The sequence below is a fragment of the Dendrobates tinctorius genome, unplaced genomic scaffold, assembly GCF_039654945.1.
Source record: "Dendrobates tinctorius isolate UK_male_01 unplaced genomic scaffold, ASM3965494v1 ptg000045l, whole genome shotgun sequence".
Lineage (NCBI taxonomy): Eukaryota > Metazoa > Chordata > Amphibia > Anura > Dendrobatidae > Dendrobates > Dendrobates tinctorius.
The window spans coordinates 3,957,031-3,984,330 of record NW_027361713.1 but is presented as its reverse complement, the minus strand read 5'-3'; the positions used below and the strand labels follow the sequence as shown (position 1 = coordinate 3,984,330).

The following is a 27,300-nucleotide window of genomic DNA, read 5'->3' as shown; positions in this document are numbered from 1 at the left end:
GACAATACCAATGCAGCCAAAACACTGAGACAGAAGCAGCGGCAGAGAGTTTGCGCTGGACCAGAGGAGGGTAAGTTCTAGCTGTTTCTCTGATTTTACAAGTACTTTGAAAACTATTCTTTTTAAGTTGGAAAACTGAATTTATTTAGTTAATTCCTTGATTCTTCTCTTACTTTGAGATGAAGATGATCAGCCCATTGTCCAATCACTTTGTATTCAGGGGTTCCATTGTGGATCTGGTACTGATAAATTTCATAACGACCTGGAGCATCACCATTCTCATTAAAGGTCACTGGTGTGCCAGCAATTCCTGAAAAGTGATATCTGCTTGAGTTACAAGTAGTATATACAACAGAACAAGAAAAAAAGTGTCAAGACCGTGTGCCCGATTCATAAATAGTGGGCCTTGATGAGGGGGCGTGCTAGAGTCACAGACGCCTACTTCATAAGGAGGTGTACCACGCCAGAAATCTTACTACAGTCAGGTACTAGAAAAAGATTCCTGATGAAGGGAATGCCACAGCTTGTCATGAATGGGACAGATTGTGGCGCTGCACCCTTGCCACATCCCTGTCCCGTCAAAGCTCTACCCATTTGTCAAAGCTGGGAGAAACTGACCAAAGGTTACAAAAATGTGGTGGAACTCTGAATTGTGCATACATTTTGCGACTCTTCAAAGCTTTTATGACAGAATTCTGGTGTGTGAACTTTGATAAATTGGGCCCAGTGTGTTATGTTTATTGCTAGGGCTACACAGCGACTTTGGCAACAACACAGATTGCACAGCCAAAGATCGCTACCTGTCACTGCCACATAGCGACGCAATGCAGGTGAATGGGGTTGTATTGTCACCCTTTGTGAGCTGCGACTGCAAAAAGGAAGTTGCAAAAAAGATGACTGGGTCTGAATTGTTGCAACTAGCTCGTCACAGTCCTGGTACACTCTTGGTCACTCACAATGCAAATCCATTCACCTGCATTATGCTGCAATGTAGCCCAGGTGCATAGCGATCTTTGGCCACGTGACCTGTGTTGCAACCAAAGACGCAATGTAGCCCCAGCCTTACAGAGACTGCAATAAACAAAATTACAATATTCATGTTATGTACATATGATTTAGGATATATCAACATTTTTAGTGACCATTACATCCGTAAACACCAGATGAAATTGCAGGGGCACAATTGATGGGATACAACAATTGCAGATTGCAAGATTTTTTTCCTTTTGCATATAAACATATGATTCATTTCATAGATGTCCTACCACATTTCAGCACCAAAAAGGAAAAGTCATGGAGTTTATGGAAATCACAGGATTGACAGACATGTTAATGATCTACAAACGAGAAAAAAAAAATGGAAACAACATTTTTAAAACATCTAATTTATTCAGTATCCAGTATGAATATAAGAAACAAGCAAAGGTATATAACAGCATCATGTGTACTAAAAATATATAGGATGCTGAATGTATTTGGATGAACAGGGGATCAGTCGTTAAAATACATAACATGGAGGATGTGGAGACCACAAATTACGACCAAGGATCCGATAGAAAAACCATAAATACTTTATTTAGGGAAATTACACAGAACGGGAAAGTGGGGGAGCATATGCAAAAAGAGGCAAAGTGCTACAGTGCAAGAGGACACGCGACCTAACCCTGACCTGATCTACATGTATAAGTATATATAAAATAGGGTAAATAACATCATTCCTGAGGCCTATATATAACCTGATGAGTATATATACAGCACTAGGATATCCACTTCCCAAATTGTATAACCAGCCAATGGATAGAATAATTAAAATATACCTTTTATTAGTTTATATAAAATAAAGTGCAAGGTGCTCAAGTTACATTAAACACAACAAAGAAGAATGCATAAATGAAAAAAACTAGTATTGCCCATCGTTACTAGGTATCCCAATTATCCAATGGGAGAAAGGGGTATCGCGCTCACTAGTCACGGAGATGGCCATCAATCAGAGAATGCCCCTGTTAATTGGGTGAGATTGTTCCGTGTTTTATTTAATACTCTGGTGTCTAGATATTGGTCTCACTATATAAGAGACGGTCTATCTAAGATATATATGCATACCTGGAGGATTCAGATTTGTTGCTGATATATATGAAGGGTATGCGGGATTATATCTTTATTAGGACACATGATACATTTCTGTCTCATATACTATATATGAGCCATAGAACCCGCAGCAAATGCGATAACTGAGGCTATGTGGTTCTGTTTTATGCTGTATAGCAGTATTGTACCCTGTAGTATATAGTACTCTTGATGAGGAGAGGGAAACGGGTATGCCATATTTGGGAACATACTGATGGCATGACACCGGTTTCCAATAAAAGACGGCCAATGCTATGATATGATAAGCCTAGAGACTATTTTGAGAACTATGTACTTTATGTCTTTAGAAGAGGTTGGCTGTTTTTTGACTTTGAGTACTCAATGAATATGCTTGATAATTGGGATACCTAGTAACGATGGGCAATACTAGTTTTTTTCATTTATGCGTTCTTCTTTGTTGTGTTTAACGTAACTTGAGCACCTTGCACTTTATTTTATATAAACTAATAAAAGGTATATTTTAATTATTCTATCCATTGGCTGGTTATATATAACCTGATGAGCCCTATGTTAAATGAGGGAACTCAATCTCCCTTACTAACAGTATACATTTATGCTCATTTGTAGGCATTATTACCGTGGGCAACCACAAGTACCATACTGGATATAAACAATTAGGCAATAAAGCATTCAGTGTACTCAGGGCATAATATCCACCCCTATATTTGGCACATATTCCGCCCACCCACATGCAGGTGGACAGTGCCGGAGAAGAATAATTACCTCCAAGAAGGAATGAGTAGATGGCCGGGCGGTCAGCGTGTCACCCCGACGCGCGTTTCGGAGAGGACCTCCTTCTCCTATACTCGCGTGTCCTCTTGCACTGTAGCACTTTGCCTCTTTTTGCATATGCTCCCCCACTTTCCCGTTCTGTGTAATTTCCCTAAATAAAGTATTCATGGTTTTTCTATCGGATCCTTGGTCGTAATTTGTGGTCTCCACATCCTCCATGTTAAGTATCCAGTATGAGCACAACACACACACCTCGTATGCTTTTAAAGGGAATCTGTCACCACATTTGACCTATCTAAACTATTAATATTGCCATACAGGCTATAAACAGATGAAAAAAGTCCTACCTGTGTGTCTCATATCAGCTGTGTTGTTGCTGAGAAATCATCTTTTATCACTTTATATAAGTGACTTCTTCCAGGCTTCAGGGCGGATGGTGTCTGGAGAAAACTCTGCCTCCAGAGCTTATTTTACATGAAGGCGAGTTACCAGTGTGATATGCAATCTCTCTGCAGAGCTGTGTGTGAATATACCTGAAACATCTGCAGGTTCCTCTCAGCTTCCTGCTCACAGGCAGACAGGGTTGCAATATGGATTCAATACAGCAGAGCTGAGAGAGAAGCAAAATGTGTTTGCATGAAGACAAATTTCATTTCTCCTGGTCTGTGTTGTTTACTTGTCTCACACTGGGGACACCTCCATCATGTAAAATAAGCTCTGGGGGCAGAGTTATCTCTAGGCACCATCAGCTCTGGAGTCTGGAAGAGGTAATTTACATAAAGTGATAAAAGATGATTTCACAGCAACAAGACATCTGATATGAGACACAGAGGTAGGACTGTTTTCAGCAGTCTATAACCTGTATGACCATATTAATAGTTTAACTAAGTCAAATGTGGTGATAGATTCCCTTTAATGAGTTTATTAATGTTCTGCCATGCTAAATGCAGATGGTCAAACAATCATCAAGATTTGCTGCTGCCAGCTCCCTTTGCAATAACTGACTAAAGACGTCTCAGATGTGCTCCTTGGCAGATAAGTCAATAGACGCTGCAAATCATAGTAGCACATCTAGGCCACGCAAGTGCTCACAGTAGCATGAGCAACATGCGACCGGGTGTTGTTGAGTTGAAAAGCGGCTCATGGGAAGTAATCTTTTACTCTCCCTCATGAAGGCTTATTGCCCACATAGTTTCTAAACAAATCTTTTACTATCTTTGTGTCCAAAACAAAAGCGAGACTCACTGCTGAAGAGGATAAACCTCCATTTTATCCTCAATTGCCAACTTTATCCACACCATACCATTTGAGAGCAGTGGCATAAGGTCAATGGAATTTCTGTCAGGATTTGGCCCAGAAGCTGATATCCAGCGTGCCAGGGGTAATTGTAGAAGTCTTGAAAAAAAAGGGTCAACATTCTAAATAATGACTGTTTGCATTTAGTTGATGCATCTGTAAATAAAAGTTTATAAACATTGGAAATGCATAAGTATTTAAATTAATAACCATAGAAAAAGCTTACTAAAAGATCTAAAACCACTGATGCAGAATCATTATAAAAAACAAAATTGGTCTAACACTCAAACTTATTGGCCATGAATGTACGTGGAATTATGACTGCTCACAGTGGAAGCTGTAGTACGGCCATTTCTCCAAAGTGTTCCAGGAGCCATTTCTCAACATCACTAAGGTCTGCTATGTCGCGCTTGGTACTGTAAGCAGTCTCTTTGCCTCAATATGAGCTACCTTGGCCTGCAGCATCTCCGGACTTTTCTCCCATGAAGCATATCTGAGACGTCATTAGTCGGCAATTGGAAAGGAAGCTGTCACAAGCAGATCTTGATGATTGTTGTGCCCAAGTGCATTTAACGTGTCATAAAATTTCTGAGACCATAAATAACATCATTGATAGCATGTCAAGGTGTGTAAGTGCGCACTGAATAAAATGAGATGTTTTAAAAATGTTGTTCCCAATTTTGCATAATTTGAATATTATTATTATTATGTCTATCGATCTTGTGATTTCCAAAATTCTTTTGTGGTGATGCAATTCTAACAATCAGGAGTGTAAATATATTAAAATATCGTACTACTGACATGATACCTTCTTGGCCGGTAAGCGATCTTTTTTGTCTTGAATTGAATACTCTAGGGAAATCTAAATTGAGGGTATTTTCTTAGGGAGTCAAATTTGTCACTGGCTGTCTTATGGTCCGTTTACAGGAACTGATCAGTAACACGATATGGCTGCCAAACCTACAGTGGGAACGGAAAGTACTCAGACCCCTTTAAATTTTTCACTATTTGTTTCATTGCAGCCATTTGGTAAATTCAAAAAAGTTCATTTTTTTCTAATTAACCCCTTCCTGACATATGACGTACTTTCCTGTCCAGGTGCCCTGGGCCCGTATGACCATGGACGGGATAGTACGTCATAGCGATCAGCTGCGCTCATGAGGGGAGCGCAGCTGATCGTGGCTGGGTGTCAGCTGATTATCACAGCTGTCACCCGACACTATGTGCCAGGAGCAGTCACGGACCGCTCCTGGCACATTAACCCTGGGCACACTGCGATCAAACATGACCACAGTGTTCCGGTGGTATAGGGAAGCATCACGCAGGGAGGGGGCTCCCTGCGTGCTTCCCTGAGACCCTCAGAACAACGTGATGTGCTCGCGTTGTTCTGAGCACCTCTTCCCTGCAGGACCCTGGATTCAAGATGGCCGTGGGGTCCTTCCGGGTCCTGCAGGGAGGTGGCTTCTCAGTGCCTGCTGAGATCAGGTGCTGAGAAGTCTCCTGCACTGCCTGTAAGGTCGCTGATCTGACACAGTGCACAGCAAAGTGTCAGATCAGCGATCTGACACTATATAGTAATGTCCCCCCAGGGACAATGTAATAAAGTTAAAAAAAACGTGCAAAAATAATTTTTTAAAAATTCCCAAATAAATAATAAAAAAATTCCCTAATTTTTTTTTGGAAAATATAAAAAACAAACAATAAAAGTACACATATTTAATATCGCCGCGTCCGTAACCACCCACCCTATAAAACTGTCCCACTAGTTAACCCCTTTAGTGAACCCCTTAAAAAAAAACGAGGCAAAAAGCAATGCTTTATCATTATAACGCTAAACAAAAATTGCAATAACACACGATCAAAAGACGCATATACCGTATGTACTCGTGTATAAGTCGACCCGTGTATAAGCCGACCCCCCCCACCTAATTTTGCCACAAAAAACTGGGAAAACTTATTGACTCGTGTATAAGCCTAGGGTGGAATCCATAGACTATGCCCCCATATGCTTCTCCATAGTTTATTCCCCAATATGCTGCTCCATAGAATATGCCCCCATATGCTGCTCCATAGATTATGCCCCCATATGCTGCTCCATAGACTATGCCCCCATATGCAGCTCCATAGTTTATGCCCCCATATGCTGCCCCATAGACTATGCCCCCATATGCTGCCCCATAGAATATGCACCATATGCTGCCCCATAGAATATGCCCCCATATGCTGCCCCATAGACTATGCCCCCATATGCTGCTCCATAGACTATGCCCCCATATGCTGCTCCATAGAATATGCCCCCACATGCTGCAAAAAAAAAAGCCATACTCACCTCTCCTGGGTCTATCGCCGCTGTCTGCTGCTTCTTGTGTCAGTGACTGTTCAGCCAGCAGAGGGGTGGCGCGCACTAACCACATCACCGCACCCCCGCTGCCTAAACGTCACTGACACAGGATGCAGCAGAGACAGCGGTGAGCAGCGATGGACCGGGGGACAGGTGAATATCGCTATACTCACCCATCCTGCCGTGGTCTCTGCAGCCTCGCTTCTCCACTGTCTCCCTTCCTGTCTTCAGCGGTTACGTGGCACCGCTCTTTACACTCATGAATATGCGCATCATGAGTTTAATGAGCGGTACCACGTGACTGCTAAAGACAGGAAGGGAGACAGTGGAGAAGCGGGTGGCTGCAGAGAACGCGCCAGGACGGGTAAGTTTGACCTCTGACACCCCCGCTCCCCCTCTCCCGCCGATCCCCAGGTATATGACATGTGTATAAGCCGAAAGGGGGACTTTCAGCCCAAAAAAATGGGCTGAAAATCTCGGCTTATAAATGAGTATATACGGTAAATAAACATCCGCCAGGCCGGCTCCGTGCGACAGTGTGGTTCCTGCTATCCGGAGGACGCTAAGGGGTGAGCTGAAACATTTTTTTCATATAAATAAACATGGTACCGTTGAAAACATCATCTTGTCCCACAAAAAACGAGCTGCCATACAGTGTCATCAGTGAAAAATGAAAAAATTATAGCTTGCAGAATAAAGTGATGCAAAAATAATTATCTAATGTATAAAGCTCAATGTGTGTGTGTATGTACAGTATGTGTGTATGTCCGGGATTGGCATCCGCACCGTCGCAGCTACAGCCACAAGATTTTGCACAGTCACACGTCTGGACCCCAAGAGCGTCTAGGCTATGTTGTGAGGTGAAATTTTAACCCCGCGCGTTCCAATTCACCAAACAATTTTGCCTATTATTCTTAGGATTAGATACACGGTTCAACAGTCAGTATCACACAGGATAGGGTTAGATACACGGCTCAGCAGACAGTATCACACAGGATAGAATTAGATACACGGCTCTGCAGTCAGTATCACACAGGACAGGATTAGATACACAGCTCAGCAGACAGTATAACACAGGAGAGGCTTAGACACATGGCTCAGCAGTCAGTATCACACAGGATAGGATTAGATACACGGCTCAGCAGTCAGTATCACACAGGATAGGATTAGATACACAGTTCAGCAGTCAGTATCGCACAGGATAGGATTAGATACACATCACCGCACCCCCGCTGCCTAAACGTCACTGACACAGGATGCAGCAGAGACAGCGGTGAGCAGCGATGGACAGGGGGACAGGTGAATATCACTATACTCACCCATGCTGCCGCGGTCTCTGCAGCCTCGCTTCTCCACTGTCTCCCTTCCTGTCTTCAGCGGTTACGTGGCACCGCTCTTTACACTCATGAATATGCGCATCATGAGTTTAATGAGCGGTACCACGTGACTGCTAAAGACAGGAAGGGAGACAGTGGAGAAGCGGGTGGCTGCAGAGAACGCGCCAGGCCAGGTAAGTATGACCTCCGACACCCCCGCTCCCCCTCTCCCGCCGATCCCCAGGTATATGACCTGTGTATAAGCCGAGAGGGGGACTTTCAGCCCAAAAAAATGGGCTGAAAATCTCGGCTTATAAACGAGTATATACGGTAAATAAACATCCGCCAGGCCGGCTCCGTGCGACAGTGTGGTTCCTGCTATCCGGAGGACGCTAAGGGGTGAGCTGAAACATTTTTTTCATATAAATAAACATGGTACCGTTGAAAACATCATCTTGTCCCACAAAAAACGAGCTGCCATACAGCGTCATCAGTGAAAAATGAAAAAGTTATAGCTTGCAGAATAAAGTGATGCAAAAATAATTATCCAATATATAAAGCTCAATGTGTGTGTGTATGTATGTATGTATGTCCGGGATTGCCATCCGCACCGTCGCAGCTACAGCCACAAGATTTTGCACAGTCACACGTCTGGACCCCAAGAGCGTCTAGGCTATGTTGTGAGGTGAAATTTTAACCCCGCGCGTTCCAATTCACCAAACAATTTTGCCTATTATTTTTAGGATTAGATACACGGTTCAACAGTCAGTATCACACATGATAGGGTTAGATACACGGCTCAGCAGACAGTATCACACAGGATAGAATTAGATACACGGCTCTGCAGTCAGTATCACACAGGACAGGATTAGATACACAGCTCAGCAGACAGTATAACACAGGAGAGGCTTAGACAAATGGCTCAGCAGTCAGTATCACACAGGATAGGATTAGATACATGGCTCAGCAGTCAGTATCACACAGGATAGGATTAGATACACAGCTCAGCAGTCAGTATCGCACAGGATAGGATTAGATACACAGCTCAGCAGTCAGTATCACACAGGACAGGAATAGATACATGGCTCAGCAGACAGTATCACACAGGATAGGATTTGATACACAGCTCAGCACACAGTATCACACAGAATAGTATTAGATACACAGCTCAGCAGACAGTATCACACAGGAGAGAATTAGGTACACAACTCAGCAGACAGTATCACACATGATAGGGTTAGATACACTGATACACATGTTGTTTATCAAAAGGCTCTTGAATGAGTTGAAAATAAAATACTATCAATACTTGGGTAATCGTTTAGTTCATTTGTGTTGCAAATCTGTAGTGTTGAATATACAGTTGTGGCCAAAAGTATTGACACCCCTGCAATTCTGTCAGATAATACTCAGTTTCTTCCTGAAAATGATTGCAAACACAAATTCTTTGGTATTATTATCTTCATTTAATTTGTCTTAAATGAAAAAACACAAAAGAGAATGAAGCAAAAAGCAAAACATTGATCATTTCACACAAAACTCCAAAAATGGGCCAGACAAAAGTATTGGCACCCTCAGCCTAATACTTGGTTGCACAACGTTTAGCCAAAATAACTGCGACCAACCGCTTCCGGTAACCATCATTGAGTTTCTTACAATGCTCTGCTGGAATTTTAGACCATTCTTCTTTGGCAAACTGCTCCAGGTCCCTGATATTTGAAGGGTGCCTTCTCCAAACTGCCATTTTTAAGATCTCTCCACAGGTGTTCTATGGGATTCCGGTCTGGACTCATTGCTGGCCACCTTAGAAGTCTCCAGTTCTTTCTCTCAAACCATTTTCTAGTGCTTTTTGAAGTTTGTTTTGGGTCATTGTCCTGCTGGAAGACCCATGACCTCTGAGGGAGACCCAGCTTTCTCACAATGGGCCCTACATTATGCTGCAAAATTTGTTGGTAGTCTTCTGACTTCATAATGCCATGCACACGGTCAAGCAGTCCAGTGCAAGAGGCAGCAAAGCAACCCCAAAACATCAGGGAACCTCCGCCATGTTTGACTGTAGGGACCGTGTTCTTTTCTTTGAATGCCTCTTTTTTTCTCCTGTAAACTCTATGTTGATGCCTTTGCCCAAAAGCTCTACTTTTGTCTCATCTGACCAGAGAACATTCTTCCAAAACGTTTTAGGCTTTTTCAGGTAAGTTTTGGCAAACTCCAGCCTGGCTTTTTTATGTCTTGGGGTAAGAAGTGGGGTCTTCCTGGGTCTCCTACCATACAGTCCCTTTTCATTCAGACGCCGATGGATAGTACGGGTTGACACTGTTGTACCCTCGGACTGCAGGGCAGCTTGAACTTGTTTGGATGTTAGTCGAGGTTCTTTATCCAACATCCGCACAATCTTGCGTTGAAATCTCTTGTCAATTTTTCTTTTCCATCCACATCTAGGGAGGTTAGCCACAGTGCCATGGGCTTTAAACTCCTTGATGACACTGCGCACGGTAGACTCAGGAACATTCAGGTCTTTGGAGGTGGACTTGTAGCCTTGAGATTGCTCATGCTTCCTGACAATTTGGTTTCTCAAGTCCTCAGACAATTCTTTGGTTTTCTTTGTTTTCTCCATGCTCAATGTGGTACACCCAAGGACACAGGACAGAGGTTAAGTCAACTTTAATCCATGTCAACTGGCTGCAAGTGTGATTTAGTTATTGCCAACACCTGTTAGGTGCCACAGGTAAGTTACAGGTGCTGTTAATTACACAAATTAGAGAAGCATCACATGATTTTTCGAACAGTGCCAATACTTTTGTCCACCCTCTTTTTTATGTTTGGTGTGGAATTATATCCAATTTGGCTTTAGGACAATTATTTTTGTGTTTTTTCATTTAAGACAAATTAAATGAAGATAATAATACCAAAGAATTTGTGTTTGCAATCATTTTCAGGAAGAAACTGAGTATTATCTGACAGAATTGCATGGGTGTCAATACTTTTGGCCACAACTGTATGATGTGAAATGTTTTTATGTGGAATATAATCATTATAATTTGGTATAACTAACCACAGTTGGTTACTATGCCCAGGCAACGCCGGGCTATTCAGCTAGTTTTTTATATAAAATTGTTTCTATTGCACAAAAGCGCCGAAACATAAAAAAATATATAAATCAGGTATCGCTGTAATCGAACTGACCCGAAGCATAAAACAACTTTATTAATTTTATCACATGCGGAATGGTGTAAATGCCCCCCCCCCAAAGAAATTCAAGAATTGCTTGTTTTTGTTCATTCTGCATCCCAAAAATAAGAATAAAAAGCGATCAAAAAAGTCATGTGCCCGAAAATGGTACCAATAGAAACGTCAACTCATCCTGCAAAAAATAAGACCTCACATGACTCTGTGGGTCAAAATGTGGAAAAATTATAGCTCTCAAAATGTGGTGATGCAAAAATGATTTTTTTTCAATAAAAAGCGTCTATTACCGTGTGACAGCTGCCAAAAATACAAACCCGCTATAAATAGTAAATCAAACTCTCTTTATCACACCCTTAGTTAGGGAAAAATAATATAATTTAAAAAAATGTATTTATTTCCATTTTCCCGTTAGAGTTAGGGCTAGAGTTAGGGCTAGGGTTAGTCCTAGGGATAGGGTTAGGGGTATGTTGGGGTTAGGAGTGTGCTGGGGTTCGGGTTAGAGTTAGAATTGGGGGGTTTCCACTGTTCAGGCACATCAGGTGCTCACCAACTGCAACATGGCGTCTGATCTCAATTCCAACCAATTCTGTGTTGAAAAAGTCAAACGGTGCTCCTTCCCTTCCAAACTCTGCCATGCGCCCAAACAGTGGTTCATCCCCATATATGTGGTATCAGCCTACTCAGGACAAATAGCACAACAACTTTTGGGGTCCAGTTTATCTTTTTACCCATGGGAAAATAAAAAATTGGAGGCAAAAATATCATTTTTGTGGAAAAAATATGATTTTTTTTATTTCTCTACGCTATAAACTTCTGTGAAGCACTTGGGGGTTCAAAGTGCTCACCACACTTCTAGATAAGTTCCTTGGGGGGGTCTAGTTTCTAAAAGGGGGTCACTTGAGGGGGGTTTCCACTGTTTAGGCACATCAGGGGCTCTCCAAACATGACATGACACCTGCAGACCATTCCATCAATGTCTACATTCCAAAACGTCACTACTTTCCTTCCGAGCCCCAACGTATGCCCATACAGTAGTTTACTCCCACATATCAGGTATGAGCGTACTCAAGACAAATTAGACAACAACTTTTGGGGTCCAATTTCTCCTGTTACCCTTGGGAAAATAAAATATTGGGGACTAAAAATCATGTTTGTGGAAAAAATATGATTTTTTTTATTTTCACACCCGAGCGTTATAAACTTCTGTGAAGCCCTTGGGAGTTCAAAGTGCTCAACAAACATCTAGATAAGTTCCTTGGGTGATCTAGTTTCCAAAATAGGGTCATTTGTTGGGGATTTCCACTGTTTAGGCACATCAGAGGCTCTCCAAATGTGACATGACACTTGCAGACCATTCCATCAAAGTCTGCATTCCAAAATGTCACTACTTCCTTTCCGAGCCCCAACATGTGTCCATACAGCAGTTTTCTCCCACATATGGGGTATGAGCGTACTCAGGACAAATTGGACAACAACTTTTGGGGTCCAATTTCTCCTGATACCCTTGGGAAAATAAAAAAATTGGGGACTAAAAAATCATGTTTGTGAAAAAAATGATTTTTTTATTTTCACACTCGAGCGTTATAAATTTCTGTGAAGCACTTGGGGGTTCAAAGTGCTCACCAAACATAAGTTCCTTGGGGTGTCTAGTTTCCAAAATGGTGTTATTTGTGAGGGGTTTCCACTATTTAAGCACATCAGGGGCTTTCCAAACGCGACATTGCGTCCAGCCAATTCTGCGTTGAAAAAGTCAAACGGCGCTCATTCCCTTCCGAGCTCTGCCATGCGCCCAAACTGTGGTTTACCCCCTCATTTGGGGTAACAGCGTACTAATGACAAATTGCACAATAACTTTTGGGGTCCTGTTTCCCTTTGAGAAATAAAAATTGGGGGTGAAAAGTTCATTTGTGTAAAAAATAAGATTTTTTAATTTTACGGCTGTACATTATACACTTCTGTGAAGCCCTTGGGAGTTCAAAGTTCTCATCACACAACTAGATAAGTTCCTTTAGGGGGCATAGTTTCCAAAATGGGGTCACTTGTGGGGGGTTTCCACTGTTTAGGCACATCAGGGGCTTTCCAAATGCAACATGACGTCCGATCTCAATTACAGCCAATTTTGCGCTGAAAAAGTCAAACGGCACTCCTTCTCTTCCGAGCTCTGCCATGCGCCGAAACAGTAGTTCCTCCCACATATCTAGTATCAGCGTACTCAGGACAAATTTCACAATAAGTTTTGCTGTCCAATTTCTCCTGTTACCCTTGGTAAAATAAAAAAAATTGGACCTGAACTAATTTTTTTGTGAAAAAAGTTAAATGTTCATTTTTTTAAACATTCAAAAAATTCATTTGAAGCATCTGAAAAGGTTAATAAACTTCTTGAATGTGGTTTTGAGCACCTGGAGGGGTGCAATTTTTAGAATGGTGTCACTTTTGGGTATTTCCTATCATATAGACCCCTCAAAATGACTTCAAATGTGATGTGGTCCCTAAAAAAATGGTGTTGTAAAAATGAGAAATCGCTGGTCAACTTTTAACCCTTATAACTTCCTAACAAAAAAAAAAATTTGGTTCCAAAATTGTGCTGATGTAACGTAAACATGAGGGAAATGTTACTTATTAAGTGTTTTGTGTGCCATATCTCTGTGATTTAAGGGCATGAAAATTCAAAGTTGAAAATTGCGAAATTTTCAACATTTTCACCAAATTTCCATTTTTTCACAAATAAACGCAAGTTATATCAATGAAATTTTACCACTAACATGAAGTACAATATGTCAGGAGAAAACAGTGTCAGAATCACCAGAATCCATGGAAGCATTCTAGAGATATTACTTCATGAAGGGACAGTGGTCAGAATTGTAAAAATTTACCTGGTCATTAACATGCAAACCACTCTTGGGGGTAAAGGGGTTAATGTACACTCTGCACCCAATCTTGACTGAAAAAAACAGAAATGTAGACATTTTTGCAAATGTATTAAAAAAGAAAAACTGAAATATCACTTGGTCATAAGTATTCAGACCCTTTGCTCAGTATTGAGTAGAAGCACCCTTTTGAGCTAGTACAGCCATGAATCTTGGGAATAATACAACAAGTTTTTCATACCTCGATTTGGGGATCCTCTGCCATTCTTCCTTGCAGATCCTCTCCAGTTCTGTCAGGTTGGATGGTGAACGTTGGTGGACAGTCATTTTTAGGTCTCTCCAGAGATGCTCAAATGGGTTTAGGTCAGGTCTCTGGCTGGGCCAGTCAAGAATGATCACAGAGTTGTTCTGAAGCCACTCCTTTGTTATTGTGGCTGAGTGCTTATGGTCATTGTCTTGTTGGAAGGTGAACCTTTGGCCAAGTCTGAGATCCAGAGCACTCTGGAAGAGGATATCATCCAGGATATCTCTGTACTTGGCTGCATTCATGTTTCTTTAAATTGCAAACAGTCGTCCTGTCCCTGCAGTTGGAAAAAACACCCCCATAGCATGTTGCTGCCACCACCATGTTTCACTGTTGAGAGTGTATTGAGCAGATGATGAGCAGTGCCTGGTTTTCTCCACACACCACTTCGAATTAACACCAAAAAGTTCTATCTTCATCTCATCAGACCAGAGAATCTTTTTTTTCAAAGTCTAGGAGTCCTTCATATGTCTGGTACTGAGAAGAGGCTTTTGTCGGGTCACTCTGCCATAAAGGCCTGACTGGTGGAGGGCTGCAGTGATAGTTAAATTTGTGGAACTTTCTCCCATCTCCCTAGTGCATCTGTGTGTAGCTCAGCCGCAGTAATCTTGGGGTTCTTCTTTACCTCTCTCCCCAAGGCTCTTCTCCCACGATTGTTCAGTTTGGGTGCATAGGAAGACTTCTGGTGGTCCCAAACTTTTCATTTAAGGATTATGGAGGCCATTGTGCTCTTAGGAACCTTGAGTACTGCAGAAATTCTTTTGTAACCTTGGTCAGATCTGTGCCTTGCCACAATTCTGTCTCTGAGCTCCTTGGACAGTTCCTTTGACCTCATGGTTCTCATTTGGTCTGACATGCACTGTGAGCTGTGAGGTCTTATGTAGACGGTGTGTGCCTTTACAAATCAAGTCCTATCAGTTTAATTAAACACAGCTGGACTCCAATGGAGGAGTAGAACCATCTCAAGGAGGATCACATAGAAATGGACAGCATGTGACTTAAATATAAGTGTGTGAGCAAAGGGTCTGAATACTTATGACCATGTAATATTTCAGTTTTTCTTTTTTAATAAATTTGCAAAAATTTCTACATTTTTGTTTGTTTTTTCAGGCAAGATTGTGTGCAGGGTTTAGATTAATGAGAAAAAAATGAACTTTTTTGAATTTACCAAATGGCTGAAATGAAACAAAGAGTGAAAACTTTAAATGGGCCTGAATAGTTTCTGTACTGACTGTATTATGATCAGTGGTCATTTTATAACCTGTTTACACAGATAGATCAATGAAATCAATGAGCAATTTGTAATAAGTCAATCAGTGCGCAAAGGTTGCCAACGTTCTCAGAGTGCGAGTCCCATTTACACAGGACATTGCACTGCAGAGAATGATGATTTTTTTTTGTGCTACACAGAGGCTATACAAATCCCATTGAAATCTCTACATTTAAAGATAACCCCTCATTTTAATTTAACTTTCATTAATCAGTAGCACACACGAAAATAACCAAAATTAGAATATATATTATCAGGAACATATGCTTCTTTTTCTTTCTGGATTGATCTATTATTCTCAGTTCATGGGTAAAATCTGTACTCAGTGAACAGATTTTCCCATTACTGAGAAAGGAAATTACAGTTGGTGCTTTTAAAATTCTATGTTTACACAAACTATGAAAATACAGTTCACCTAAGAACTTTATGAACACCAAAAATAATTTCCTATATCAGTAATGTGTAAAATCTGCATTCATGGAAAACAGATTTTACCCATGAATTGAGAGTTTTGTTAATGAATGGAGGAGAAAAAAGCGAATTTCTTTAATAAGAAATATCATAAAGTATCTTATTTTCGCGTGTACTATTGATTACTGAAAAAGAAAATTAAAATGATGGTTAATCTTTAAATTGGACTTTTAATCAACTTTTTCATGTTGAACTAGATAAAGGATGTAATAATAGCTGCAGAGCAGAACACAACTTTTTTATTATTATTTATTTATTTTGTCTCTCTGATGTGGAGATAATAGTAATCAAAATGTTATGAACCTAATGAGAACGTTTGTTAAGTCCTAAGTGGGTTTTATTAGACAATTTTCACTGGGGGTGTTCTTCTCCCTATAGTTGCCTAATAACAAGCAGACAACAACACACTGAAGAAAGAATATGTCTTCAATATAGCGTTGGTTTCTCAATGTGTGAGATATAATAATATAGCTCTGATCTCCTGGTATAACTTTGTAGATGATTAGAAAGTGCAGTTTAGTTTAGTTGTGTCACATTACAAACCCTTCTATCAGCTCTTCTCCTGTAATAACACTGCCAGCCCTACTGTGCTCCATCTCCTCCCACTGCCTGTCCAGAGATGAGTCAGACTACAGTTGTGTGAAAGTGTTTACCCCTTCTAGTTTTCCTTTTCTGTTCCATGTTTGTCACACTTAAGTGTTTCAGATCACCAAATATATTTAAATATTAGTCAAAGATAACACAAGTAAACATGAAATATGGGTTTTAAATGAAGGTCTTTAAACATAAGGGAAAAAGAAATCTAAACCTATAGGACCCTGTGTGAAAAAATGATTGCCCCTCCTACACCCCCTTAAATTGTGGTTTATCATATCTTTGGGAAACTGAGTTCAAGTTCCCTAGCCACACCTAGGCCTGATTACTGCTACACCTGTTCTCAATGAAGAAATCACTTAAATAGGACCTAACTGACAAAGTGAAGTAGACCAAAAGTTCCTCAAAAGCTAGACATCATGCTGCAATCCAAAGAAATTTTGGTATAATTGACAAACAAAGTAATTGAGATTAATCAGTCTGGAAAAGGTTATAAAGTCATTTCTAAAGCATTGGGACTACAGCAAACCACAGTGAGAGCCATTATCAACAAATGGCAAAAACATGGAACACTGGTGAACCTTCCCAGGAGTGGCCAGCTGACCAAATTTATGCCAAGAGCGCAGTGACAACTCATCCAAGGGGTCACAAAAGACTCCACAACAACATCCAAAGGTTTGCAAGCCTCATTTGCCTCAGTTAAGGTTAGTGTTCATGACTCCACCATACGAAAGGGACTGGGCAAAAATGGCCTGCATGGTACAGTTCCAAGACAAAAAACCACTGCTGAGCAATAAGAACATAAAAGATCATCTCAGTTTTGCCAGAAAACATCTTGATAATCATGAAGACTTTTCAGAGAATAATCTGTGAAGTGATGAGACTAAAGTTGAATTTTTTGGAAGTTGTATGTCTCATTGCATCTGACGTAGAAGTAACACATCATTTCAGAAAAGGAACATCATACCAACAGTAAATTATGATGGTGCTAGTGTGATGGTGTGGGGATGTTTTGCTGCTTTAGGACCTGAAAGGCTTGATGTGGTAAATGGAACCATGAATACAGGTGCTGATCAAAAAATCCTGAAGGAGAATGTCCGGCTATCTGTTTGTGACCTCAAGATAAAGCGCACTTGGTTTGTGCAGCAGGACAGTGATCCAAAACACATTAGAAAGTCCACCTCTGAATGCCTTAAGAAAAAGAAAATTAAGACTTTGGCATAGCCAAAGTAGGCAAAGTCCTGACCTTAATCCGATTGAGATGCTGTGGCATGACCTTGGAAACGTGGTTCATGCTTGGAAACCCTCCAATGTGGCTGAATTTCAACAATTTTGCAAAGATGAGTGGGCCAAAACTCCTCTAGAGCATTGTAAAAGACTCATTGTCAGTTATCACAAATGCTTGATTGCAGTTGTTGCTGCTAATGGTGGCCCAACCAGTTTTTAGGGGGCAATCACTTTTTCACACAGGGCCCTGTTGTTAGGCATCGGGTTCCTGTTGCTGCACAGCAGGAATCTGGAGCCTTGCCCTCTGCGGTCTGCCTTTCCTCTCCAGCCGCAGAGGTGCCTGCTCAGCAAAGACGTCGTTCCCAGCGTCTTGCTCTGTTTACTGCTGTTGGCTTGGTTACTGCTGCCAATCGGGGTTCAGCTATAGGAACCTGCAATAGCAAGCAGCAAGCAGCTCTTGGGACTAAGTCCTTCTTTCAGCCCACAGAGCATGCCCGTGGGAAGTCCTCTCATTGGAGGTCTGAGGTCACATGCTCAGGTCCTATTGCTGCTCCCATTGGACCACTAGGAAGGTCCCAGAAGGACGCTGCTATAAAAGAGTTGCATGGCTGCACGACCATGCGCTAGTATAGACTCTTCTTGTATATTGTGTGAGTGATGATCTATGCATGTATCTGTTGCCTAACTCATTATAACTCCCCTCCCTTGGTTACGTATGCTATAGGGCTATAGAGTTAGAGTCAGCGCCTACTAGTGGCTTGGTCTGGACCACGGTACTTCCACATCTCAGCACCTTACTCAGCGCCATATGGTGCCGTCTATAAGCGGCTGCATCCGCCAGTGCAACGCCATGCACAAGTCTAGCACTTTCCTCCCTTGTCCGGGTGGTTAGTGGCGTCTGCCAGAGCAGTGCAGGTCGCATGTAGTGCGCTTTAGTTATTTAATTTGTTTCTTCCTCGCACCACTGTTGCAGTGCCGAGCACTAGTGTGAATAGAGGGACTCTAACCCAGTGTCTCAGGGATAGAGTCCTGTGTCCGAGCTCTGTGAGCATAAACAGGCTGTGCCATTTGTGTTTGGCGGTCGGGCGGCTCTGTGAGGTAACAGAGTCAGCCTCTGTACACACTAGGTGGAGTTAACCCCATGTATTCCTCTATTGTACCGCCATATAACGTCTGCCATTACCGAGCAGCAGTTACCAACTCTGCACGGTGGACCTTAGGCTGCGAACGCACCAAATTACCTTCCTTATTATTTGTTGCGTTCCGCCAACCCATAACACCTGTAAGTTTGTGTTTTTTTCCCTTAATAATAATAAAGACCTTCATTTAAAAACTGCATTTGGATTTTACTTGTGTTATGTTTGTCTAATATTAAAATTTGTTTGGTGATCTAAAACATGTAAGCGTGACAAACATGCAAATAGATTGGAAATCAGGAAGAGGCAAACACTTTTTTCACACAACTATATGTCTGTTTTGTTCATGGCATCTGGTAATCCCTCTATAATGAAAGCAGAGCTGGGTGTAATTTCATATCATACTGGTTCAGTTAGCCCCTTTCTCACATCAAAACGAATACAAATCTCCTTTTGCATAACAAACATAAGTGTGACTCATCTCCAGGGAGGCAGAGTGATAAAAGGCCAAGTACAACAGAGCTGACAGTGAAGTAGAGGTTGAAAGTTCACAGAAGAGTTTGTAATGTGGCACAGCTAAACTCAGCTGTGCGGCCCCTCTCCCACATTGACCTTAACGCCTTAACTGAAAGGTATTAGTCATCTATGCTCTAATCTCCCTGCACTTTTGAATTATGCAGGAGGTTAGACCAGGGCATAAGAGCTGTATTATTACAGCTCACACACTGAGAAAGCTATGCCATTGTGGGGTTGTGTTCTTTTCTGTTGTATTGCTGCCTGCTTATCATTCGTCAGCATTATACAGGATGAAGAAGTTCATGCTCCAGACAAAATTATTTAATACAGCAAGAAAAAGAGTAAATAGAGTAGCACTCACCAAGCCAATCAAAAGTAACATTCTTTATTCCATTCTTCGGGACATGGACGGGGTTTGCGGGAAACAGAAGCGTGAAGGGAGAAAAAATGTGGACCTGCAGAAGCATTGGACTAATGCAAAATGTTCATTGTCTACATTTTTTCTTCCTGCACTCCTCTGTTTCCCTGCAAACCCTGTCCATGTCCTTAAGAATGGAATAAAGGACTTTACTATTAATCGACTTGGTGAATGTCGCTCTCTTTACTCTTCTAGCTGTAATTCCACTATTGTTATAAGCTGAGCACCGCATACCAGTCAACATGCCTATAATAATTCATTAACCTGGCTGCAACATAAATGCATGAATACCATAGTTACTAGTGCCATGATACTTCTTCTATTTTCATCACAATGATTTAATATCTCCACAACGGAGAGGTGAAATTCTAAAAAAACTTTTTATTTCACTCTGCAACCATTATTACATCATGTGTCCATTTCAACATGAAAAGTTTGGAGAAATTGTCATACTGTCATACTTTAAATCAACCTTTTCATTTTACCTTCATAGTTTGTCTGCATTACTGGTTATACATTTTGCAACAGTTAATATAGAATTGTAGAAGTAAGAATAATATTTACTGGTGCAATTGAGTGTTATCGTGTGCTTTATATTGGCTACATATACCAACACTGTTAAAAACAAAAGTGAACAAGACTGCTTGAAGGAACTGCATTTTAAATTTAACTAGATCATACCCACTTGTACCCATCACAAAGCAAACTTAAAGTGGTGAATCTTAATAGGCTCTAAGCTGAAATGTATTTCTTGTTGCCAATTTATTTTTGTGTTTGACTTTACACGTGGTATATTATGGACTTTCTACGAGTCTTTATACTTTATCGCTCCAGTCGTTTGGAATATCTACATAAGTATTTTCTGTAGTATTTGTAATGTACTTAAGTAATTTAGTCTGTGTGTCCTGTTTACCTGTCTGTGTATTTGTGTGACTGACCCATTTATGTCTATTTAAGTATTCATCATAAGTGCCTGCCTGTCCACATTTATGTCTTTGTCCAATTTATTTATCCACTTTTCTATGTATACATCTGTATTTCCAGTGCATATATTCGCCTCAGGTATAACACTAACAAGAACAATATTTGAATCAGGCATAGTAAGCGGGGTTTTTTTTCTTAACAAGAACTATTTTTACAATTTTACAAGTTGGTATTCAGAATTAAAGCTTTACAGTGTAGAATATACAATGTATTTTGTATTAAACACTGATCAATATACTCGCACAAACCATTTCTACTAATATGCCATTTATATGTTTTCTTGCAGAAATCTGACTTAAATGAATATTCTCAAGTTTCCTTAGTATAGGGGATACTTTTCGATAGCAAGATGTCTAACCGCTGTGACCCACACCATTCAGTGTGAACAGAGCAGTGGTCGATCATGTGCACTGCCACCCCATGCTTTAGGAGTGCCAAAGACCAATCCAGTGTAGCCTTTGGCTCGACTATCTCTGCTAGTCCCATTGAAAATGATGAATGGAGAAGCAGTGTATGTGATTGACCACCACTCCATTAATACATGGTTCTTCAGAGCCCTGGTTCTTGGGATTGCTGAGGGTTTCATCAGTCGTGTACTCAATGATCAGGAAGCTATAACCCATTCCATGGATAAGAGATAACTTCCAAACTTGAGAATACCCCTTTAAGGTGTAATTAGAGAAGCTAAGAATTGAGTCAAGTAAATATGCCAGCAATAACCCAACAAACTTTTACTCTGAGGGTGACTGGATTTTTTAAGTTAGCATAAAAATCATTGTTATCGGTAGCGTCTCACCCAATGTACTCAGAGGATGTGTTGCCAATATCATGATGCTATATGGGACAGAATAATCATATTATTTGTGTTTACCTGTGAAATTGACATTACGAATGTACTTCAATAGTTCAGCTCCATCAACTGGGTCCATGCGGCTGCACAATCCAACACTCCCAGGACATACAGCTTTATGAATGTTATGAAGTGCATGGGCCATAGCATACACTGCATCAATAACAAATTGTACCTTGCCTTCCTGTTCATATGCAGATCCCACACCAATCCTCTCGTGATCTGTGTGAAAAAGAAATGCAAATGAGTATGTATGTGTGTAAATATATGCAGTGATTATGGAAAGTATTTTCACTCTTTGTTTCATTGCAGCCATTTGATAAATTCAAAAAGTTCATTTTTTTTCTCATTAATGTACACTCTGCACCCCATCTTGACTGAATAAAACAGAAATGCAGAAATTTTTGCAAATTTATTAAAAAAGAAAAACTGAAATATCATATGGTCATAAGTATTTAGACCCTTTGCTCAGTTATTGAGTAGAAGCACCCTTTTGAGCTAGTACAGACTTGAGTCTTCTTGGGAATGATGCAACAAGTTTTTCACACCTTGCTTTGGGTATCCTCTACCACTCTTTCTTATAGATCCGCTCCAGTTCCATCAGGTTGGATGGTGAACGCTGGTGGACAGCCATTTTCAGGTCTCTCCAGAGATGCTCAATTGGGTTTAGGTCAGGGTCCCGGCTGGGCCAGTCAAGAATGGTCAAAGAGTTGTTCTGAAGACATTCCTTTGTTATTTTAGCCGTGTGCTTAGGGTCATTGTCTTGTTGGAAGGTGAACCTTTGGCCAAGTCTGAGGTCCAGAGCACTCTGGAAGAGGTTTTCATCCAGGATATCACTGTGCTTGGCCGCATTCATGTTTCCTTCAATTGCAACCAGTCGTCCTGTCCCTGCAGCTGAAAAACACCCCCATAGCATGATGCTGCCACCACCATGTTTCACTGTTTGGATTTTATTCTGCTGGTGATGATCAGTGACTGGTTTTCTCCACACATACCGCTTAGAATTATCACCAAAAACGTCTATCTTCATATCATCAGACCAGAGAATCTTATTTCTCATAGTATGGGAGTCCTTCATGAGTTTTTTAGCAAACTCTATGTGGGCTTTCATATGTCTTGCACTGAGGAGAGGTTTCAATTGGGCCACTCTGCCATAAAGGGCTGACTGGTGGAGGACTGCAGTGATAGTTGACTTTGTGGAACTTTCTCCCATCTCTCTACTGCATCTCTGGAGCTCAGCCACAGTGATCTTGGAGTTCTTCTTTACCTCTCTCACCAAGGCTCTTCTCCCACGATTGCTCAGTTTGGTTAGATGGCCAGGTCTAGGAAAACTTCTGGTGGTCCCAAACTTCTTTCATTTAAGGATTACAGAGGCCACTGTGTTCTTAGGAACCTTGAGTACTGCAGAAATTCTTTTGTAACCTTGGCCAGAATTATATAAATCCACATGTGTTAATTCATAGTTTTGATGCCTTCAGAGTGAGTCTACAATTTACATAGTCATGAAAATAAAGAAAACTCTTTGAATGAGAAGGTGTGTCCAAACCTTTGGTCTGTACTGTATATATATATATATATATATATATATATATATATATATACATATATATATATATATATGTATTGTAACACACTAGAGTGTTGGAGGGTGCCAAGAAAGACTTGCCCGGCTAGGCATTAACTAATACACCATGCCTGTGACTCGCGCTACTAGTGATGTGTGCAGGGCTTGGTGTTCCAGCAACTCAGCATTTAGCACAATTAAACAATGTGTGCATCCTTCTCATTAAAACACACAATGTCAGCTCGGATACTGTGTCTCTCTGAAGCGTTTCCCAGTCTTTTCTGTGTCTAAGCCTACAGTACACCAGTACACAAGCACCAGTGTATATATATATATATATATATATATATATATATATATATATATATATATATATTAGAATAGCATCACAAAGTTAATTTATTTCAGTTCTTCAATACAAAAAGTGAAACTCATATATTATATAAAGTGATTATCTCAGTAAATCACAATAATTAACAAAAACACCTGCAAAGGCTTCCTAAGCATTTCAAAAGGTCCCTTGGTCTGTTTCAGTAGACTCCACAATCATGGAGAAGACTGCTGACTTGACAGATGTCCAGAAGGCAGTCATTGACACAATGCAAAAGGAGGGTAAGCCACAGAAGGTCATTGCTAAAGAAGATGGCTGTTCACAGAGTGCTGTATCCAAGCATATTAATGGAAAGTTGAGGGGAAGGACAAAGTATGGTAGAAAAAGGTGCACAAGCAATCAGATAACCACAGCCTTGAAAGGATTGTTAAGAAAAGGCCATTCAAAAATTTGGGGAAGATTCACAAAGAGTGGACTGCTGCTGGAGTCATTGGTTCAAGAGCAACCACACACAGACATATCCAGGACATGGGCTACAAGTGTCGCATTCCTTGTGATCAAACCACTCGTGACCAATAGACACTGCCAGAAGCATCTTACATGGGCCAAGGAGAAAAAGAACTGGACTGTTGCTCTGTGATCCAAGGTGTTGTTAAAATCATTTTTCATGCTGGTGTTCTAAAGTATTCTAATTTACTGAAATAATGGCTTTTGGGTTTTCATTGGCTGTAAGCCATAATCATCAACATTAACAGAAAGAAACACTTGAAATAGATCACTCTGTTTGTAATGACTCTAATATCTGAGTTTCACTTTTTGTATTGAAGAACTGAAATAAATTAACTTTTTAGATGATATTCTATTTTTGTGAACAGCACCTGTATATGTCCTTTAGTAACAGAGTATAAGAAAAATGAATCTGGTCCCCGAGTCTATACAATAGCAAGGTTTTTGCAACTTGTGTTCAGATGGTAGCAACACATAGTGCTAAAGCCCCTCCAAACTTTTGTGAAGGTGCCATAAGTGGGACCTTAGCTGATCCTATTTTGATAACCTATCCTTAGAGAAAGTCAATTGCATTTCTAGTGGAGCCCTGCACTTTTGTGAAACAATATTAGGGTTCTGCTATATATGTGGATGTTCTGGGTACTGTTTTGTTATCAAGAGTTATATATGATATTATGGTACTTAAAGAGGTTGTCCAGTCTAAAATGACAAGTCTGCATTAATTAGTCTGTAAAGAGTGACTGCAGACTTGAGGATCTGCCCAGCACACACTGCGCCTTGTGAGGATTCGTCATGTAACAGCAGTCACATGAGCGTAAGTGTGCGATATGCATACACCCGACCGTAACCCAACTAGACTGTATCCGGAGTGCTAAATACAAGTGCATTGTGCTAGGCCGGAAACAGACTAGTCGGGTTCTAGCCGGGAGTATGCATAGTTAAAGTCACGTGACCGCCGTTCCTGACGTATGTTGACAGTGCACAGTGTGTGCGCTGTGAGGATTCACAAGTCAGCAGTCACATAGAGTGACTGCTGACTTTTCGTTTTAGACCGGACAACCCCTTTAACATTATTACAAGAAAGTAGTACAGGAAAAACAGCTGTGAGTAGCTATGTATTATAATTAATATGAAGGGTATGATGAGAGGTGTCAAAAACCAGAAAAACGGTGCAGACAAATTTGTTTGGGCACCTGACTGGACTGAGGATTCATCTGCAACACAATTGACTTTCTGAAGTTTAAAAAACTCCACAACATGCTTTTTTTTCTGTACATATTTTTTTCAAAACACCATCTCCATGAATTGTACTGTAATTTGCTGCAGATTTGTGGTGCAGATTCCATTTAAGGTAAAGGATTTGTCCACTACAAGTTTTTACACTAAAATTGGGCAAAAGGATGTTTAAGCTCTATTTGGATGGAATGTCAGGGCCATTGTCAATTATTGGTCATTGACTGCTTGAAGCATCATGTGATGTTCCCTGCATGAAGAGGAAATGAGGAGACCACAAATGGCAGGACTTGTAGGAGTGGTGGAGATTCAGTAAGTGGTTTTCTGCTTTTTTTCTGTTTACCATACATTTCTCAAAACAAACTTGCATGTTCTTCCAAGTTTTGGAAGTTACATGATTGTGATAAAAGTATAAATATGCAACTATGGTTATCACAAATTTATTTAGATTTAGATTACAGATTTATTATACAATTAATTCAAAAAGTTTAAGTTTTTCCTCCTGCATAGTTGCTCACGTTCTGGATTGCCAATCAAACACTATAAAGAGTATGATAAAACAAATGTACTGTATGCTGCAAGACCGAACTCCATACTTGTTGACTGTTTCTATATGCAACTTACTGGTGCATTTCTTTCCATGGCCACCTCTACGTAATGCGTTTCTACTCAGTCTGCAATGAAAATTATCTTCCCAGAATTCAGCAAACCAGACATTCCTCCTATTGTTGTCTAGTGTCCGAGAGGTAAAATAACGGTCAAACCCTAAGTAAGAGAAAAATCAAAATATAACATCACATTGGAGGATAAAGGAGACTTGAATAAAAAAAATGTTTAGGCGAAAAAACAAAATGTATCATTATGTGAATAAACCTCTGACTGAAGCCCGCCTTGGTAGTATAGTGACTGCTCCTTCTGCCACTTCCTCCTGCTGAAGTACTGGAGAAATCTTTGAACCCCAACTGTCGGAGCCAACCCACATGAAATGTCTGGTTTGATTTGCCCTCTTTGCTGCTGTAAGTACTCGCCTGTAGAAAGTTACAGTAAAAATAAAAGTAAGATTTCTAAGTAAATCTCAGCCACAAGGACCAAAGTTCATCATACTTTGCATGTAGAACACAAGTAACACACTTTCTGCTTAGTTGCGAAAATAAGTTCACATCTGCAATGTAGAATTACACAAGCTTTTCTGAAATCTTTTTTTCAGTGATGAAAACAATTAACAAGGTGAATTTATTCTGAAAGTGACAACTCTCTTGACTATAATTTAATTTAGACACTTTTCAGTTAGTAGAAAACCTTAAAAACGAATCTAATATGTCATGACCACTGCCCAATTCGGGATCCATATCAAATGGATCCCAAAAACTGTGCTAATTTGTGTCTACAATTTCTTATCATGGAGCAAAAGAAAAATGCAAAGAAATAATAGGTAGCTTGTTCTAAAGCATTCCATAATACTAAGCAATTCTCAATAAAATACATTGCTAGTCAGGGAAACAATGATGACCCATGGAGGCAGCAAAAGGCAGCAAACACAGTAGTGCAAACTGTACTGTCAGATGAGTCATGCAAATTGCATAAACTGGTATAAAAAAATACAAGATTACAGTAGTAGCATAGCTACCAAGGAAGGTAGGCAGAGGGGCCCACACAGAGCTACCACTACCCTAAGCTGTATCGGTGTGCACAGCACTGAATATACAGTAGTTAAGCTGTGCAGTAGAGCAGGGAGACATGTTGTGACCACACTCGGAATCGGACATCCTGTGCATAGGGCCTCGGCCACTCCATCACCGACAAGGGAGCATCACAAAGTACCGGGGCCCCATATAGAGAGTGGGTCTTACTGTGGAGGACACTGAAACGGTTCGATGGGGCCATCATATGTTTTAGAGACTACTTGGGGGCCTCATAAAGAGTGGGGGCTAGTAAACATTTTGGTGGCTAATGTGAGAACCGTTATACCGTTTGGTAGATAATGTGGGGACCATTATACAATTTGGTGG

The 27,300-nt window shown here is 40.7% G+C and overlaps 1 protein-coding gene across 2 annotated transcripts in view; it reads right to left on the bottom strand.

Annotated features, from left to right (window-relative positions):
• Nucleotides 1–27,300, bottom strand: part of GRM4 (glutamate metabotropic receptor 4) — a 561,406-nt gene that overhangs the window by 143,440 nt on the left and 390,666 nt on the right. For both annotated transcript variants that reach the window (XM_073575600.1, XM_073575599.1), the window contains 4 exons: nt 26,165–26,319; nt 25,916–26,056; nt 21,678–21,878; nt 174–310 (listed from right to left, as the gene is read on the bottom strand). In XM_073575600.1, the coding sequence (XP_073431701.1) occupies nt 174–310; nt 21,678–21,878; nt 25,916–26,056; nt 26,165–26,319 (634 nt within the window). The remainder of the gene's footprint in view (nt 1–173; nt 311–21,677; nt 21,879–25,915; nt 26,057–26,164; nt 26,320–27,300) is intronic.